We start from the raw sequence: 18364 nt of genomic DNA, 5'->3' as shown, positions 1-18364 counted from the left end.
TCCGTTTAGTGGCAATAATTTCTCGAGAAACAACAAGGCAGACACTATTCGTCTGGAGACTCCATACCGACGGAACCCTGCGCATTCCGGATTAGCCAAAATTGAACATCCTCAACATTGGTCTGCAACCTCTTTGCTTGCTCATCAGGTTTTGAACCTCAAGTTTACAAAGCCTTTTCAATAATCATTATTACTTCACTAGATTTTTTTCCACCAATCGCGGGAGGCGGAGCGACGAGCAAGCGAAGCATTTCACCGGACATATGCAGACAATAGGAGAAACGCTGTCAGGGAAAAATGTAGCCATCACTGCCTTGCCAGATTATTGCGTGGACAGTGCAAGTAGATGCTCCATTTTAATGAATTAACAGAGACAAGCCAAGAAGCGCCGAGTAGACACTGAATAGGACTAAACATATGTACATAATCACGTTTTTTTTTGCCTTTATGTTTCATAATAAATTTATTTATATAACCCTTTTGTTTGATTTTTAAAGGTTACATAAACAGGACAGGTTGAATAGTTAATATGTAAAGCAACATAAACACATGAAAAGACCTAGGTTACAATTATGATTAAAACTCTACTATCTACACAATATACATAGACATAAAATGTAAAAACTTAAATATCTTAGAAACAGTAGCCAATCAGTTGTTTTAATTGTCATATTTGAATTCAGCACATCAAAATACATAATAAATACCACATTTTATCTCTGAAGCAGACGATTTCTCAAAAATTGTAGACCACTGTTTTTAATCGACTATCACCGTAATAACTTCCAGGTGGATGAGGGACGCCCAGCGCCAATGCACGCCCAAAAGAATGTGCTGAACCAATGTCAAGGCCCCACTGGAGAACTGGAGGATGCCTGGCCAGACTTGCTCAGCTCTGGAAATTAGCACATAAACAGATTGCTGCCTTGAGTTATTTAAATGGAAAAAAAACTAAATCAGCTCTGCCTTTTGTGTCTTACTCTTGAATTAAATACACATGCAAGGGACTAACTGTGTAACATTTGTCTTTAATGGAGCTTTTTCCTTCCTTACTCTTTGCACAAATGAATACGCCCGTATTCTCCGATAGTGGCCCAAACGCTGTACTTATGACCAATGTTTTCAAACATAGGAGCTGAAAGCTACGCTCCTAAGCTCATATTTAGGCTCCTTTAAAAAGAAGGCTGTTTTTTTGTTGTTGTTTTTTTTGTTTATTTTTTTCCAAAAGTGCAGGGTACCAAGCAGCTCCTAATGAAATCATTGTTGAAAAACAGGTCACTTATTTAGGACCCCAAATTTAGTCTCCTATTTAAAAAATCTCAGCCTTTGTTGGTGATTCTGCTGTAGTTTGGGTTGTTTCTGTAGATGCTGCAGTTTGTTTTAAGAAGAGATGCCACTTTAATTATGAAATGCTTTGTGCAGCTGATTTAGCTCATTGCTTATAGGAAACTAATGCAATCAGCAAAGAAGTTCTGCACACAGACCTTTGCAAGATATAGCTGTCTCACATTTGTTACCAGGGATTGGACAGAACATTCAGAGAGAGAGAGAAAATCTGGGATGGTGGCATATACAATAATCAAGTGATGACCGAACTGTCTAATATAATGTTTTAGATGTATGATCTAGTAAGTGATAGTAGACAGTCTCATCATTGCTGCACTACAGCCAGAGCTAGCACAATAAGCACTTGGCATTGTAAAAAACACTGTCAAAGCAGAGAATGGCTAGGGTTATTCTAGTAGCTGACTGCAGTTTGGTGCTATCCTCCATTACATCTTGCTGTGCGTAACTTTGGTTTGCTACAGGGGAACATAAAAAGGTACTGAAGTATTTCAATGAGTCCTCTAAGGCATTTAACAATTCAACATTTTAAAGAACTGGCTAGTGTGTGTGTGAACTACTTTTCTCTGATGGACTGAATTTTTGAACGTGTGTGTCATGGGCTCTCTATTGCCAACAGCAAAGGGAGATTCTCCTTTAGCTCAGGCGGTAGAATGATGTGCGTTTAGAGGAGAAGGTTCAGAGTCATAGCCTTCTGACCACCGTGAAGTTCCAAGGGGCTGCAAATGCATTATTATGACAATCACAAAATTCTAGGGGCCCATGGATTTGCTGCAGTATTCAGGAATTTGCAGTCTGAATTGCAACGAATGGGATATATCACATGACAAAAAATAAAAATGTCAATTTGGCAAATGTATTGTGTTGAAACTGGGAGTTCAATAATACCACTTAATCCAGAAATTTGCAGACAAATATTTGTCACACTAGTTCTGTCAGTGCAATTCAGCCTTGTTCTCCTTCAAGTCTCTCCTCAGAATCCACTCACCCCTTCCGTAAGGTACAGAGGATGGCTGTACTGATCTCAAGGACCAAAAGAATTAAGAGTGGTTATAAACCCTTTCACTGTTGAACATTAAAACAGTAATACTTAGGTTTGGCAAACACTCCACAGCCTTCATTCTAAAGTTGAAAGGTTATTGATCAAACACAAGAAAGAACAAAAAATTAAAACAAGCCTTTATACTGAAATTGAGTGATGATACAAAACAAAGTTAATTATAACTTATTAAAGTCTCTCTTATTGTGGAGGCAACATATCAGTGTCTTATTTTTATTAATCACCTTTCTTTGAATCAAAAGAAAGGGTCCGTTTTACTGGCTGTCCTGATGCGTGGAGGGTATTCACTTCTATTTTTAGCAAACAGACACAAGGTGGTGAAGAGACAGGATAGAAAAGGTGGGGGAAATGTGGCATTTGTTGAGGTTTTAGGAACAATGGGCGGCCGATGCTTTGGCAGCAGCTGTTTGGTGGCTGCTCAAAGCATTTGCCCATTTCTATGATAGCTGTTGCTTGTGCTCAGCCTTGCTTCCACCTTGTTACAGTCCTACCCCTGCCTCCTTCCTGCCTTGGATCCAGCCTTGCCCCCGACTTGCCTCACCCCAGGTAAACCTGGCTCTGATTCCTGACTCCAAGTCTGGCTCCTGATGCTAGCTGTGACTGTGGACTCCTATTGCTGGCTACCGCCTCCTGCTCCAACCACTAGGCAAGACCACTCATGTCCTGGTTCCTGACTGCTCCCCTCCATCTCACCGTGCCTGTTTGTATCACCAACCTGTTACATCTTCTCTTTTATACTGAAAGCTCTTTGGAACAGGGATTGTCAGGTCTTATGTGTTTGTACAGTGCCAAGCACAATAAGGCCCAGCTTGGCCTGTCGGTGGTGCCACAATATAAATAGTCAATAGTAATTAGAAGAATCAACCCTGGGTCTCGCTGTCCCCTGGGGCTTCTGTGCTTTGTCCCCCCTTTCATTATTTTGCTATTGGATGGTGTTAGTCACCACGTGATGCCTGCTCCTTACCACTGACAGTCTGTCTCTTTTGTTGTCCCCATTCCATCCCGAGCGTGGCTTTTGCTCTGCTTTTGTTCTCAGGCCAGTGTTCCAGTTTCAAGCTGTGTCGAGATTTCTAGCCTCTTCCCGAGTCCAAAGGCAGCTACTGATCCAAAGCAAACATTGCAAGATAGGGATTTGGTGTGTCAGCCTCTTCCTCTCCCCTGCTCCACACACATTTGGCATTTCAGTTAGCATCCATTTCCCTCTCCCAGCCCACATGTCAAGATTAGCCAGCAGCTACCCCTGCTATTCCAGTCTCAGAGCAGAGAGTGACAACCATGCTGAAATCAATGTGCCAGAATGCATGAAGTGGCGTTGGGTTGCAGATCAGTGTCCCTTAGGGACTTGGCTGAGATCACCAACCTCATTTCATGGGAAACCTTAAGGTACAGTTGCACTCAGATCTCTGGAAGTGGAAGACTAGTGCATTAATCCAGCATGTCCCTTTAAAACTCTCATTGGAAACCTTTTACTTTTAGAATCCCCGTTTCCATAGCAACAACAGACCCAGCACACACTGCAGAATTTGGGGTCTATAAATACATTCTAGATCTATAGTTGTGATATTAGCTATGACGACTACAAAATTGCATGTGGTAATGAAGTAAAAAGATCAGTACTCAATGGAAACAAATTAGATGAGGTTCATAGCTTGGTTCAGATTGTGGCCTGAAAAAAAGAACTGAAAAATAATACACAATACCTAAGAAGATCCTGTGTCTCAATTAGGATAATTTTATATTGATTTTAATTATAACTTTTGGAAATTATGGACTGCAGTCTAAATCTCTCCCTCTCTGTCTCTGTGTATTTTAACTAGTTATTTATTTAGGAAGTTTTAACAGGTTTACAGATCCCTGGCCATGCAAATATCAGACAAAATAATCATTACAACAATGAGCTTTTGTTTAGATATATGTTATATAGTCTTATAGTCATCAGATCTTTCTATTTAACAGGGGGTTACTATATTACACGATGAGCAGCTTTACACTGTCCGTGACAAGCTTCTGGCTATTTTATTAATTTGAGTGAAATTTCTGATTAGGCTGTGTGTATTTTAAACACGTTACTCTGTGGTTGTTTATGTAAATAGTTTTCTCTCTAAAATAGCCATTTTTATGGAACTCTCTTAAAAACACTGCGTGAACACTTGCTGTTTGTGAAAAAGCAGCTAACTAGCTAACACTGAGCTAGATTTCGATACACTTACTCCTATTGCTCCATTAGTGGTCCCACTGGGTCTGATTCAGCAGTACAGTATCTTTATCTCTTAAGTGCATTCTAACTTTAAGTGAATTTAAGTTCCAAATGCTTTTCTGAATTGGGATCACTGCCTTCAATGGGCCCACTTGTGTAGGAAGATACTGTTCAGTGTGTCAGGATACCAAAATTTAGCCCATGGTATCTAGAGATGTGTTGATGTTGCCCATGCAATCTAAACAGGGCAGATTAATATTAACTGCATTAGAAACACAGGGAAAATAAATGACTGCCATATTCAAAAAGACCAGATTTGGCAGGAAAGAAAGTAATGTTATTTTCAAGGTTCTGACAGATTTGTATACAGTGGTCAGAGAGGAAAGAAAGAAAAGAAACTGAAACACATATCAACAAGTTATTTGCAGTTTCCACTTTTAAAAAGAGAAGCTCCATGTTATTCAAAATACACTTTTTCATGCAGTCAGTTTTCTTTTGTTTGTTTTTTAATGATGGTCTTAGAATGAAAATAAATTCCTTCCTGTGGCCCCTTTGTGGGCCTGATCCTAGTGGCTAGAGGGTCCATGTTACAAAAGCAGCACCATGCTTGTTGATACTAATTATTGGCAGTCTTCACAGAGGTGTACAGGAATGAATGGGCCATGGGCGATGAATTCATTCCATAGCGGTGCTTCCTCCTGGATTGAGGGTACGGCTCCCACTGGATCTTCTTGTCAAGATAGATGGCACCTACTGTCCACACACATCTGCCAGAGCTTGGCCCGCTCATACAGGAAGGTTTCTGAGACATGCTGATAAAATAGCTGATTGCTGGGGAAGAAGTCAGTGCTGAATAATAGTGAACCAATAAGTTCTATACTGTGTCGGTAAGTGGTTTCTGGAATACTTGACCCTGGACCTGTAGAACAGAGGCAGTAGACCATTAGCCAAGATGGCTAAGCTCTGACTGCCAGATGCTGAGACTGGATGACAGGGGATGCATCATACGATAATTGCCCTGTTGTGTTCATTCCCTCTGAAGCATCTGGCATTGGCCACTGTCAGAAGACAAGATACTGGGCTAGATGGACCACTGGTCTGACACAGTATGGCCGTTCTTATGTTCTTACAAGGCAGGCTAACTTGAGAGTAACAAGCGCACTACAGAATGGTAGTGAAAAAACTACTTACATTACTGGAGCTATTCTATCAGTACTTACCATCTGCACTGGCACTGGATCAGTGGAGACAGGCATGGTGAAGGATGACCTAGTGCAAGGGTGGGCAAACTATGGCCCAGGGGCCACATCCGGCCCTTCAGATGTTTTAAACTGGCCCTCGAGCTCGTGATGGGGAGCAGGATCTGGGGCTTGTCCTGCTCCACACGTGCTGTGGCTCTACATGGCTCCTAGAAGCAGCAACATGTCCACCTTCTGGCTCCTACGCATAGGGGCAGCCAGAGGTCTCCGCACGCTGCCCCTGCTCCAAGCACCACCCCTGCAGCTCCCATTGGCCAGGAACCGTGAGCATTCATGGCCCACCATACAGTTTTGATACCCAGATGTGGCCCTCTGGCCAAAAAGTTTGCCCACCCCTGACCTAGTGTTTAGCCTTGCTTGAACTAAAACTGCTCCAAACAGTGTTTTTACACCCTTGTGAGCAATTTGGTGGGCTGAAATTCCCCAGTGTGGAGAAGAGCTAGAAGGGCAACATGTGGCAGCTTGCTCTGCTGCTTTCTATGTTCTGCTGTCCCATCTCCTCTGAGTAAACAGAGGACCTCACTCTTCAGAAAAGTCAATCCAGCACCTTTTACCAACACTAAATTACCATGAAATGCAATTCTATTCCGAGACATGATCTGTACATTAAACATTATGAATTTCCACGTTTATTGTGTCTCATTGACGTTAGATCAATTGTGCTCCTATCAGAAGAGATGATTTATCTAGTTGCCATCACCACAGACTCAACCTGAGATCTGAGAATCAAGCTAGGTGCTTTCTGGCTTAAACATGTGTGATGAATGTGAGGCATTTTGGTAATATCTTTATGATTCCAAAGCACATCTTAGTTTCCTTTTGTGTTTCGTACTGCTATGCACTGAGAGTAAAGAGCAGGAGACGTGAGGTGTTTTGTCATGTAGCTGTCGATTCCTTTGCAAACTCTGTCAGGAAAAATGTTTGATGTTTGCGCTGCAATAATTGCAATGTTTGGTTAGAAGGGGTAAATCATATGGGATTGTTTTGGTTCCAGATTGGATGGTTTATGTAACTAAGTAATGCAGCAGAAATTTCAAGTGTTGCAATGGAAAAGAAAACTTTCATTTATCTTTGGCAAATATTTGAGCATAGAATTCACTCTCCTTGAGCATTTAAACTAATCAAGCATGTTTATTAAAATATCAGCAGAAAGTACAGCCAGTAGGGATGTGAACACAGACAAAGAAAGCTCATTTAAATATTCAAATAAACATTTGCAGAAACACTTGTCTCCGGTGCTAGTAATTCTTTAGTTCTAGTGGAAGGAAAATGAATCTAGAGTGATGAGGTATTTGTGTAAGTTAATGTGAGGATCTGGACTCAGTACCTGAATAAAAGATTCTAGTACCTCCTACCTAGGTGTGCGCATGCATGCGTGTGCACACACACACACATATACCCTACCTATTACAGCTATCAGCTAACCAGACACATGTGGCATAGAATTTGCAACTTTTGGCTCCAAAAATACCTGGCATCTCTACTCAGAGAACAGCTGCACTAGCTCAACAAGAGGAGAGAGGTGCTACGAACACTTAAAAAACAACCACATATTGTATAGTGTCACCTAAAAATTTCACAGAGTTAGATTGATAAAGGGGCGCTGAAGTAGAGAGGAATTCAGAGCTGAAACCATGAGAAAATTTGTGGCACACTGGATGGGACAATGAGATAGAGGAATACTTTTTCTGGCAGCAGTAACTGCAGAGGAGAAGGTTGATGCTGTGTTAAAGGACAGAGACCAGAGCAGGGTATAGATGAGGTTCATAGGTAGGCTGGAGCAAGACCCTGAATATTATGGAGGATCCTTGAGAAAAGTGTATTGGGAAAGGGAGCTTGTGGAAGTGTTTGAAGTTGGTGTTGATGTGGCTGTTTCTTTACACTAAGGCAAGCTGCAAGCGATGTTCTGAGGCTCTGGCTACACTGGCGCTTTACAGTGCTGCAACTTTCTTGCTCAGGGGTATGAAAAAAACACCCCCCTGAGCGCTGCAAGATACAGCGCTGTAAAGCGCCAGTGTAAACAGTCCCGCAGCTAAACCCCATGAGGATGTGGAGTACGTGCAGCGCTTTGAAGTTTCAAGTGTAGCCATGCCCAAAGAGAAAGGAAGAGTATAGTCAAGGCGAGAAGCAATAGGTGATTTCAGCAGAAGCGGGGCAGGGTTTTGGAAGTGGGAATGAGGAGCTTTATTGACATAGCAAATCTCGGAGGGGGAGAATTTAGGGTTAACACTCTGAATCAAGGAGGGAGGTGGATGAGATGGAGCTGTGTGTTGAGGCTGCTTTTGCCAGTGAGAAGCACGTCTGTGCATGACACATTTACGTAAAGAAAATTAAGAGGAATCCAGAAGTTTAAAGACATGAGCAGGTCTGTCATTGTCCATCCACTGGAGGGCAGTAGCACACATGCACATTACACAGTACTGTTAATTAGCCTTTTTCAGCTTCAGTCTAATATTTTATATTGCAGAACTCCACATGCTGTAACTGCTCCTTCTGCCACAACTCTGGCTCAAATGGAGTTTTTTAAATCTTAAAGGGACATTGTCACAACTTGAGGCCCAATATTTGGCCTAACTTTTTTTTTGCAAAGTCCTTTAATTTTTTTGCATGTGTTTCAAAGCTTTTTATTTTAAACAGCCCAGCATCCATGAGCAGTCCTGCAATAAATAACCAGTGTATGTATGAATAATGAGAAGAACATAATATAACAACATTAATCTCCTCTCTACAGCCATTTTAACAGCTTAGATCATACAGTGATGCCTATTTTAATTATTATTAAACATACCTGAATAGAATACAAAGGGGAATTTGTGTGAGGGGAAAATGCTAGGATCAAAGGGTTTCATAGCAGTCAGGATTGGGCAGTTGGGAATAGCTGCTGGAACTGGGTAACTGGGAATCAGGGCAGGATGGAATTGGGAGCCTGGGGTAATGCAGTGTTAGCTGGTCAATTGGCAGGGCCTGATTTACAGCTTACGTGCCCCTAGGCACAGCATTGTCAGGGTCCCCCTGCCTACAACTGACTTTTGTGTTGCACACAGTTTTAAAGAGGTAAGGTGCCCCTAGAGCATGTGCCTACTGTGCCTAATTGGAAATCCGTCCCTGCCAATTGGGAGTGGTATTTGGAATTGGGTGACCAGAACTGGGCATCAGGAGTGAATTGAAATCAAGGTGAGCACAGCATCTACAGCAAAACTCATGAGGGGGAGTAATCAGTGAGGGCAACTTGGTGGGAAGCAGGGCAAAGCATATGAGAAGAACAGTGTCGGTAACATAAGCCTGTGTTGAAGAGAGGAAAAGCAATAGCTCTAAAGGAGCCAGCCGATCCAGGAAAAAAGTGAGGCCACACAAAGTAAAACAGATCCCCCAAAAGTATGTATTGTCTCACACCGTGCTGAGCAAATGAAAGGTTTGAACTACTGTCTGGCTTTCTTTCATTATTAATATATGTCTAATATGTTCATGCTTCCCTTAGACGATATTCCATCAGATGAACGGGAATTGGTTTCCAGGGGGTAGTGCCATGGCATTCATGTGTGGTCACAGCTAGCCTATATCAAGGCAGTGACAATTTTGTCTACGCTTTGCAAGTTATTTTGCTCTGAGGCAGAGAATTTCATGCTAAATTCCAGACAGAAGTAATGAGGCTTAAACCACGTTTAGTGGTCCAAAGATTTCAGATTTTTGGTCCAGGATACGTACCTGCACAGTGTACCATCTGATGATGGCTGTGAATAGCCTAACAAGGGAAGTGTACAAAACCTCATGGATAGACTGGACAAAACTCTAAAAATTTACAGTAGGGAACAGTCCTGCACTGATAGGATGCTGGGACTGGATGATCTACAAGGTCTCTTCACCACTAAGTTCTATGACAAAGATACTACTCTAAGGCCTGGTCTACACTGGGGGAGGGAATCAATCTAAGTTACGCGACTGAAGTTGACGTACTTCGATTGACTTACTGTGGAATCTTCACTACGGTGAGTCGACTGCTGCCACTCCCCCCTCAACTCTGCCTGCACCTCTTGCAGCGGTGGAGTACTGGAGTCAATGGGAGAGCGGTCGGGGATCAATTTATGGTGTCTAGATTAGACCTGATAGATCAACCCCTGCTGGATCGATCGCTGCCTGCCAATCTGTTTGTAGCCAAGTATATAATAAACTATCTAAAGATTTATTAACTAAAAAGAAATTAGAGTTATTCACAAGGTTAAAGCACGTAAACATACATGTGCACAAATGAGATACAGTCTTAGATTTGAAAAGATGAGAGTAGCTGCTATAATAAACCAGCTCTATATGTCCTTTCTGGCTAACCCAAGCATAGGTGCTGACCCCATGAGTGCTCCAGGGCTGAAGCACTCACAAAAATAAATTTGCGAGTTCTTAGCACCTAGCAGCAGCCTAGCTCCTCCCACTCCCAGCACCTCCCATCCACCAGCAGCCCTGCTGATCAACTCCTCCCCTACAGTGCCTTCTGCTCGCTGCAGAACAGCTCTGTGGCTGGAGGAGGTGCTGAGGGGGAGGAGTAGGGATGGGATGTGCTCAGGGGACGGAAGAGGCAGGGCAGGGGATGGGACCTCAGGGGTTGGGGCGGAGCAGGGGTGGGAAGAGGCAGGGCCGGGAGTGGGGGCTTTGGGGAAGTGGTGGAGGTGGGGCCTGGGGCAGAATGGGGGCCTGGGGCAGTGGTGGGGGTTGAGCATCCCCCCCGGATAAAGAGCAAGCTGGCACCTATGAACCCAAGCTAAACAGTTGGGGACCCCCTACTTATGCTTAGGGATCTTCACCATCAGAGTTCAACCAGGATAGGGATAACAATTTCTACTTAACAGGCATTTTTATTCCCTTCCCCCACTGCACATTCCCTTTTCAGGGATGTGGGACAAGCAATCAACAAAGTCCACAATGACTTGTCTGAGGTCTGTAGACCTTCTTCTGCAAGGGAGGAGATAAATAACACCCTTTGTGGTAAACCAGCATTTCACACTTGGTAATGCTTCTCCTCTGACTGCAATGGGGGGAGTTTGCAGTCTTAGCAAACATTTTTATAGGTACACTGCTCATATTTAGACATGACCTTTTAACACAGGATACAGATGTTATAAGTAGGATTAATACATGCAGCAGCCTACAAGCAACCCATAAAATCTAAACACATTCTTATAACTCTAATATCTATTTTAACAATACTAACACACAGGTGAGCATAGCTGGAAACCAGTTTGCCATTTGTCAGTGCAGAGTGAGGACTGGGGCCTTGGCAGGAACTGGTACTGGGTCATTGGGACCATGTTTTCATATGTTTATACAGCACCAAGCACCATGGGGCTCCAATCCTGTTTGTGAGCTCTGGGTGCTATTTTAATATAAATATAGTAATAGATTATGAGTATGTGGACAACAAAAAGAGAGTGAACAATCTTTTAATTTAGCTACTGTTTATTGACTATTCCGATAAAGCCATCCAAGCTGTGCGTTTCAAACATGTACACTCATCATCCAGATAATTAACATTGAGCAAGAGAGAGAATGCAGGAAATAGGACTGTCTGGAAAAATATAGTTTTGGAGTCTAGAGAACTCAGCTTTCACAAAGAAACCCCCCCCCCCCAATACATACACACATCATTTGCTCCTCTGAGTGACCTTTAGCTGCCGCCTGTTCTCTTGTGCAAGTTGTAATATGAGCTGTTATAACTATGATTTATACCTCTCCATGTGGTTCTTTGCATTTTTCCATAGGCCAGCCATGGATTCTTGGTACCATGTCTCTGCTGCGACAGAATTCCTTTTGGTTTTTTAGGGCCTCATCCAAAGCCCTGAAGTCAAAGAAGACTCTCATTGACTTTAGATTAGGCCCGAGGCTTTTCTCCATCACCTATTAGGTGCTTAAAAGGTTTAAGTGTGTCCATCAAAGGGCAAGTACTCATCTCCTTATTCCAGGGGTTGGGAACGCTTCCTTGGGGAAGACAGCATTTCATCTCTTTTCTACTGAGCTCCTCTCCCAATGGCTAGCAGTTGAAAAGACATCAGAAGGAAATGCATATTGCCTTCCTCAACTTGTGGCTCACTGAAATGAACAGACAGAAGGGGAGACTATGGGAGTCACAAATATCCCTTCAAAGGTGTGTGGGGGGCAGGGCGACTCTAGATATTTTGCTGCCCCAAGCACGGTGGGATGCCGCAGGGGGCGCTCTGCCGGTCACCGGAGAGGTCCACTGGAGCTGCGGGACCAGCGGACCCTCCGCAGGCATGCCGCCGAAGGCAGCCTGCCTGCCGCCCTCCCAGCGACCGGCAGAGCACCCCCCATAGCATGCTGCCCCAAGCATCCACTTGGCATGCTGGGGCCTTGAACTGCCCCTAGTGTAGGGGAACGTTAGAATTATAAAGTGACACAGACTCATCACCATAAAAGTGATGCCATGTGACTGTATTATAGATAACACTATGTATTCTTAATACTCTTCCTCTGGCTGCCTACCTACCTTTGCATTTTGATGAGACTATTTCAACAAATGCAGCTGATAAAATAAAAATCTTCTAACTGGATTTTTTTTTAAATGACAAATTACCAGTGCTGCTACAAACTACTGTGCAGCAATTAATCTTAGTGCTGTGTATACCGAAATTACCAATAAACCATTACCTAAAGGAATGTCTGTTTAATTCTTACTGCATCAGTATGTGAGAGTACACAAACACATGTAAGAGGAAGGGGCTTTTGTGTGGTTCCATGCACACATACCACGGAACTCACACGTGATGAACTCAAGATATAACAAGCTGTTTACAGTGAGGAACAATTTTGTTATCCTTGTTTAGTATTTGTGAAGTGCTAATACTGTGCCTATCTTCCGAACTAGGTAAGTTCATGGAGGATAGGTCCAATCAGTGGCTATTAGCTGAGATAGTTAGGGATGCAACCTCATGCTCAGAGTGTCCCTAGCCTCTGATTGCCAGAAGTTGGGAGTGGATGATTGGGGATGGATCACTCCATGATTGCCTGTTCTGTTCCTTCCTTTCGAAGAACCTGGCATTGGCCATTGTCAGAAGACAGAATAATGAGCTAGATGGACCACTGATGTGACCCAGTTTGGCAATTCTTATACTCTTACTCTTCCATTAAGAGACAAATAAAGACATGGTCCCTGATCCAAGGAGATCATAATCTATAAGGGTAAGAAGTTCTAAAAAAGAGAAAAAAAAAAGTGCATCAGCATCCCTATCATTGCCTAATTGATCAAATCACAAAACACACAATTAAACCACATGGAAAAGCGTTATCAAAATATCATCTGTCTCTCTTAGCTGCTGGATGTTGTCCATAAAACCCATAGGTAAATCCAGCACTGAAATCTCAAATTGTTTCAAGATCTGTAACATACACATTTAAGTCACAGGGAACTGCAGTTCAGAATGAAGTTGTTTGTGGAGGGAAGGGGGGATAAATTATCACTATAGGAGGGCTTCACTGTCAGTTATGTTTTCATTCACACTACATGTAAAGACACGCCAGGCTCAAATGCCAAAATGTCCTTGACCGTGGAGAGAGGGCTCATCTGATAGAGATGTTGTCAAGGTTAACATTAATGGCAATAGCTTTATTTCACTTATGAGCTCATACCATGCTATCTTTCAGATCTTACCTGTTCCATATATGCTTGGAACTTTGTATATTTCTCCATACCTTACTATCTAAAACAAATTAAGCATGCCAGCAACGACAAAGAAATAGTGCCTCCTAACCATACCCTCCAACTCCTTTGCAGAACCACACTATTTCCCAGCCTACTAGATGCCCCTTTGTGAGAAATAAGAGGAGCTAAGACACCTTAGAAACCCAGGGAATGACTTCCCAATCCATATGATGCAGAAAATATTGAAACTGAAAGACACCATCTACTCCAATGCTCAGGAGAGGAGGAAATGTCAGAAAGACGCTTTTTCAAATTATCTGACAATAAGAGAAAACTCCCTTCAAAGAGCGAGGATAGAAAAGGAGGCATCATGTTGGGAGATAATGTACAGCAGGAGTTACAGCAGGGCCATCTGACACATTAAAAAGACAACACTAATATCGAACAGCTCCATGCCATGAAAATCCACTCCTGCAGCACCCCCTATCCTGAGCAGATGCTGGATTGTACGGGATTTGACATAGACGCAGCAGTAGCCCTGTTTGATTAGAATTTATTGAAGGGGAACGGCCACATGTGAAAGGCCACCGGCTCCCAGCTCCCCAGCCAGCCTGCGGAGCAGGGCAACCAGGACTCCCTTGTCTTGCTGCCTCCCCCACCAGGCAACAGGCTTCTGCTGTGCGGCGCCAGCCCAGAGGCCGCCTCTTGCCCGAGGGAGGGAGCCAGACAGGGCTGCCTTCCGCAAGCCCAATGCCTCCCACCGGAGCCAGCCTGGCCCCGTCCCCCGGTCCCAGCAGCCCCGCTGAACCAGCCTGGCCCGCACGGCTCCCAGGCTGCACACGTGCCCAGGAGTCAGAAAGCAGCCACATGCTGTCCCCACCTACTTCGCCCCGCCCCTGTCGCACTTGGCCAGTCATCCAGCGGTGGGCGGGACTAAGGCGCATGATTGACAGCCCGGCCTTCCGAGGGAGCGGCCCCGGCACTCGGGAGGTTGGGAGCCGGGAGGGAGGAGCCAATCGTAGCTCGGCCGACTGGGCCAGTCAAAGGGCGGAGGTGGGGAAAGAGGGCGGGGCATCGCGTAGGGTTGGGCCGCGAGTGAGAGGGGAGGGGGGAGTGAGTTCCGACCTGCTCCCTCCCGATCGGGGCTTGGGATTCCTCCGCCGGCGATTCACTTTCGCACACAGTGGCGTGTGCCTCCGCTCCGCTTGCTGCCGCCGGCCGGGATTATTTGTCGCGGTGGTGGCGGCTCGGGCGCTCCGGTGGCGGTTGAAGCCGGCGGGGGCGGCCGGGATCGGGCGGCGCTCGTCAGCCGCGGAGAGCCAGCGGGAGGCGAGCCGGCGCTGGGCCTGCAATAAATAACCAGTGTATGTATGAATAATGAGAAGAACATAATATAACAACATTAATCTCCTCTCTACAGCCATTTTAACAGCTTAGATCATACAGTGATGCCTATTTTAATTATTATTAAACATACCTGAATAGAATACAAAGGGGAATTTGTGTGAGGGGAAAATGCTAGGATCAAAGGGTTTCATAGCAGTCAGGATTGGGCAGTTGGGAATAGCTGCTGGAACTGGGTAACTGGGAATCAGGGCAGGATGGAATTGGGAGCCTGGGGTAATGCAGTGTTAGCTGGTCAATTGGCAGGGCCTGATTTACAGCTTACGTGCCCCTAGGCACAGCATTGTCAGGGTCCCCCTGCCTACAACTGACTTTTGTGTTGCACACAGTTTTAAAGAGGTAAGGTGCCCCTAGAGCATGTGCCTACTGTGCCTAATTGGAAATCCGTCCCTGCCAATTGGGAGTGGTATTTGGAATTGGGTGACCAGAACTGGGCATCAGGAGTGAATTGAAATCAAGGTGAGCACAGCATCTACAGCAAAACTCATGAGGGGGAGTAATCAGTGAGGGCAACTTGGTGGGAAGCAGGGCAAAGCATATGAGAAGAACAGTGTCGGTAACATAAGCCTGTGTTGAAGAGAGGAAAAGCAATAGCTCTAAAGGAGCCAGCCGATCCAGGAAAAAAGTGAGGCCACACAAAGTAAAACAGATCCCCCAAAAGTATGTATTGTCTCACACCGTGCTGAGCAAATGAAAGGTTTGAACTACTGTCTGGCTTTCTTTCATTATTAATATATGTCTAATATGTTCATGCTTCCCTTAGACGATATTCCATCAGATGAACGGGAATTGGTTTCCAGGGGGTAGTGCCATGGCATTCATGTGTGGTCACAGCTAGCCTATATCAAGGCAGTGACAATTTTGTCTACGCTTTGCAAGTTATTTTGCTCTGAGGCAGAGAATTTCATGCTAAATTCCAGACAGAAGTAATGAGGCTTAAACCACGTTTAGTGGTCCAAAGATTTCAGATTTTTGGTCCAGGATACGTACCTGCACAGTGTACCATCTGATGATGGCTGTGAATAGCCTAACAAGGGAAGTGTACAAAACCTCATGGATAGACTGGACAAAACTCTAAAAATTTACAGTAGGGAACAGTCCTGCACTGATAGGATGCTGGGACTGGATGATCTACAAGGTCTCTTCACCACTAAGTTCTATGACAAAGATACTACTCTAAGGCCTGGTCTACACTGGGGGAGGGAATCAATCTAAGTTACGCGACTGAAGTTGACGTACTTCGATTGACTTACTGTGGAATCTTCACTACGNCCTTCGTGTCCCGTCATTCCCCGCCCTCATCGCTAACCCGCTCCCGGGCCCCTTCGTGTCCCGTCATTCCCCGCCCCCATCGCTAACCCGCTCCCGGGCCCCTTCGTGTCCCGTCATTCCCCCCTCCCATCGCTAACCCGCTCCCGGGCCCCTTCGTGTCCCGTCACCTCCCCCCTCCCATCACTAACCCACTCCCGGGCCCCTTCGTGTCCCATCATTCCCCACCCCCATCGCTAGCCCACTCCCGGGCCCCTGCGTGTCCCGTCATTCCCCGTCCCCATCGCTACCCCCCTCCTGGGTCCTTGCGTGTCCTGTCACCCCCCCCCCACATATCACTAACCCCTTCCTGGGCTCCTGCGTGTCCAGTTACCCTCCATCACTAATCCCCAGGTGCTTTCGTGTCCCCACGTCCCCATCAGTAACCCCTCCCTGCGTGTCCTCTCATCGCCCCATCGGAAAATTCTCCCTGGTGTCCTCCCTTCCCCCGTCCCAGAGTCCTTGCGTGTCTCCTCATCCCTACCATTGGAAGTCCTCGCCCTCGAGATCCTTGTGTGTCCCTACATCTGTAACCCCCCTAGGGTCCTTATATCTCAGCTCTAATGCGAGCTCCCTGATTTTCACTATTTGGGACCCAGTGTGTGTTTCTGTTAGGGTGCCCGCTTCTTGTATTTGGGCACTTATCTCTCAGGGTCCCATTCCCCCACCTTTGTTTGGGCACTTTCCTTCACTCCCCAGTGTGTACCTCCCCTGTCCCTGGGGGTACCAGCGCAAGTGGTGGTTGTGGTGGTAGCTGCAGTAGCAACATGGTAGAGAAGCGGTGCCCACGTCTGCAGAGGGACAGTGTGTACCGCTGGTTCTCAGAACTGCCCTCCCCGCAGCGGGTGGAGTTTCTCTGTGGCCTCCTGGACTTGTGCATCCCACTTGAACTGCGCTTTCTAGGTGCCTGCTTAGAGGACTTGGCCCGCAAGGACTATCATTCCCTACGTGACTCTGAAATCAAGGCCAACAACCCTGCTGACTTGGGAAGCCTCACTAACTTGACAGATGAGGTGGTACGTAGCAAACTGCTGGTCTCCCTTGCCTTGTTGGGGTCTGCACACCGAGAGGCAGCTGGAGTCCTCTTCCGCACACTTACCCACATTGATTCTGTCATCAACAACTATGGGCTGCAGCTCAACGAGGGCCGCACTGGGGATGAATTTCTCTTGCTTTTCACTATGGCATCCAATCACCCTGCCTTCAGCTTCCACCAGAAGCAGGTACTGAGGCAAGAGCTTACCCAGATCCAAAACATCATGGCGAGCACCAGCAAGAATCCGAGCATCCCGGTTCTTAGCACCGTGGCAACCTACCCTGGCTGCCATAAGGTGGGTATTGCAGCCTTGTACTCTTCCTTTCAGGGCTTGGTAATATCTCAAACTGTTTTCTTGAAGGCTTAAACAACATAACCACATATTTTCTCCTTCCTACCCCTCAAACATTCTACTGATAAGTGCCAACCTAAGAGAATAGCAAAAATCAATTGTCTAGTAGATGGGATGGTCAGGGATTCATCTAGGATCCTTGGGATTTTGGCCATATAATCAGAAGGGAGACATTCATCAATGAGTCACAAGTAGATCAACAGAAATGGCCTTGAGCTGACTGGACTGCCTCACTTCATGGGTAGCAGATCAGACTAGCAAGGGAGAAAGACATGGAAAATCTATCTGGAAATGGGAGTAAGCATCCGTCTTCAAGGATTATGGACTGCAGGGGATAGGGAAGTAGGTTTGTTAGAAGTGTCTGTCTGGTGGCAGTGAAATTTTGATGAGTCTAGGTCCCATTTAACCATAACTCTTAACAAAATTGTACTGGAGTTGTACTTAAAGTGGCTGCTTAATGGACCGATAAACTTCCTATTGAATTTAGTAGGAGTTGGATCTTTGCCTGAGATGGGAAGGTATGTGTTGGAGGTGTCTTGTAACATAAGTTTCCTTCTAGTTGTACATTCCTTTGGATACTGCTGCCTTAAATTTGAAAGTTTGCATTTTTTTGTTATTTTTAATACTTGGCTGTGAACATCTGGGTGATTTTTTTCTCAACATTTTGTTTCCTTTTCCCAGAATACATGGAGCCAACAAGCAGAGGTTACAGGTTTACTTTTTGTTCAATTTAATTTTTTGTTGTGAATGAAGTATAGATGG

The 18364-nt window shown here is 45.1% G+C and overlaps 1 protein-coding gene across 2 annotated transcripts in view; it reads left to right on the top strand.

The window, feature by feature from the left end:
- The first annotated feature begins 16216 nt into the window (after positions 1-16216).
- Positions 16217-18364, top strand: part of ZCCHC14 (zinc finger CCHC-type containing 14) — an 89489-nt gene continuing 87341 nt past the window's right edge. The window contains exons 1-2 of one of the 2 annotated variants that reach the window (XM_032793757.2): positions 16217-17545; positions 18284-18307. In XM_032793757.2, the coding sequence (XP_032649648.1) occupies positions 16982-17545; positions 18284-18307 (588 nt within the window). In that variant the 5' untranslated portion in view covers positions 16217-16981. The remainder of the gene's footprint in view (positions 17546-18283; positions 18308-18364) is intronic. The other variant, XM_032793759.2, reaches the window with a different exon arrangement.

The sequence above is a fragment of the Chelonoidis abingdonii genome, chromosome 19 (genome assembly GCF_003597395.2).
Source record: "Chelonoidis abingdonii isolate Lonesome George chromosome 19, CheloAbing_2.0, whole genome shotgun sequence".
In the NCBI taxonomy this organism is placed as follows: Eukaryota; Metazoa; Chordata; order Testudines; family Testudinidae; genus Chelonoidis; species Chelonoidis abingdonii.
This window is presented reverse-complemented; position numbering and strand designations above follow the sequence as displayed.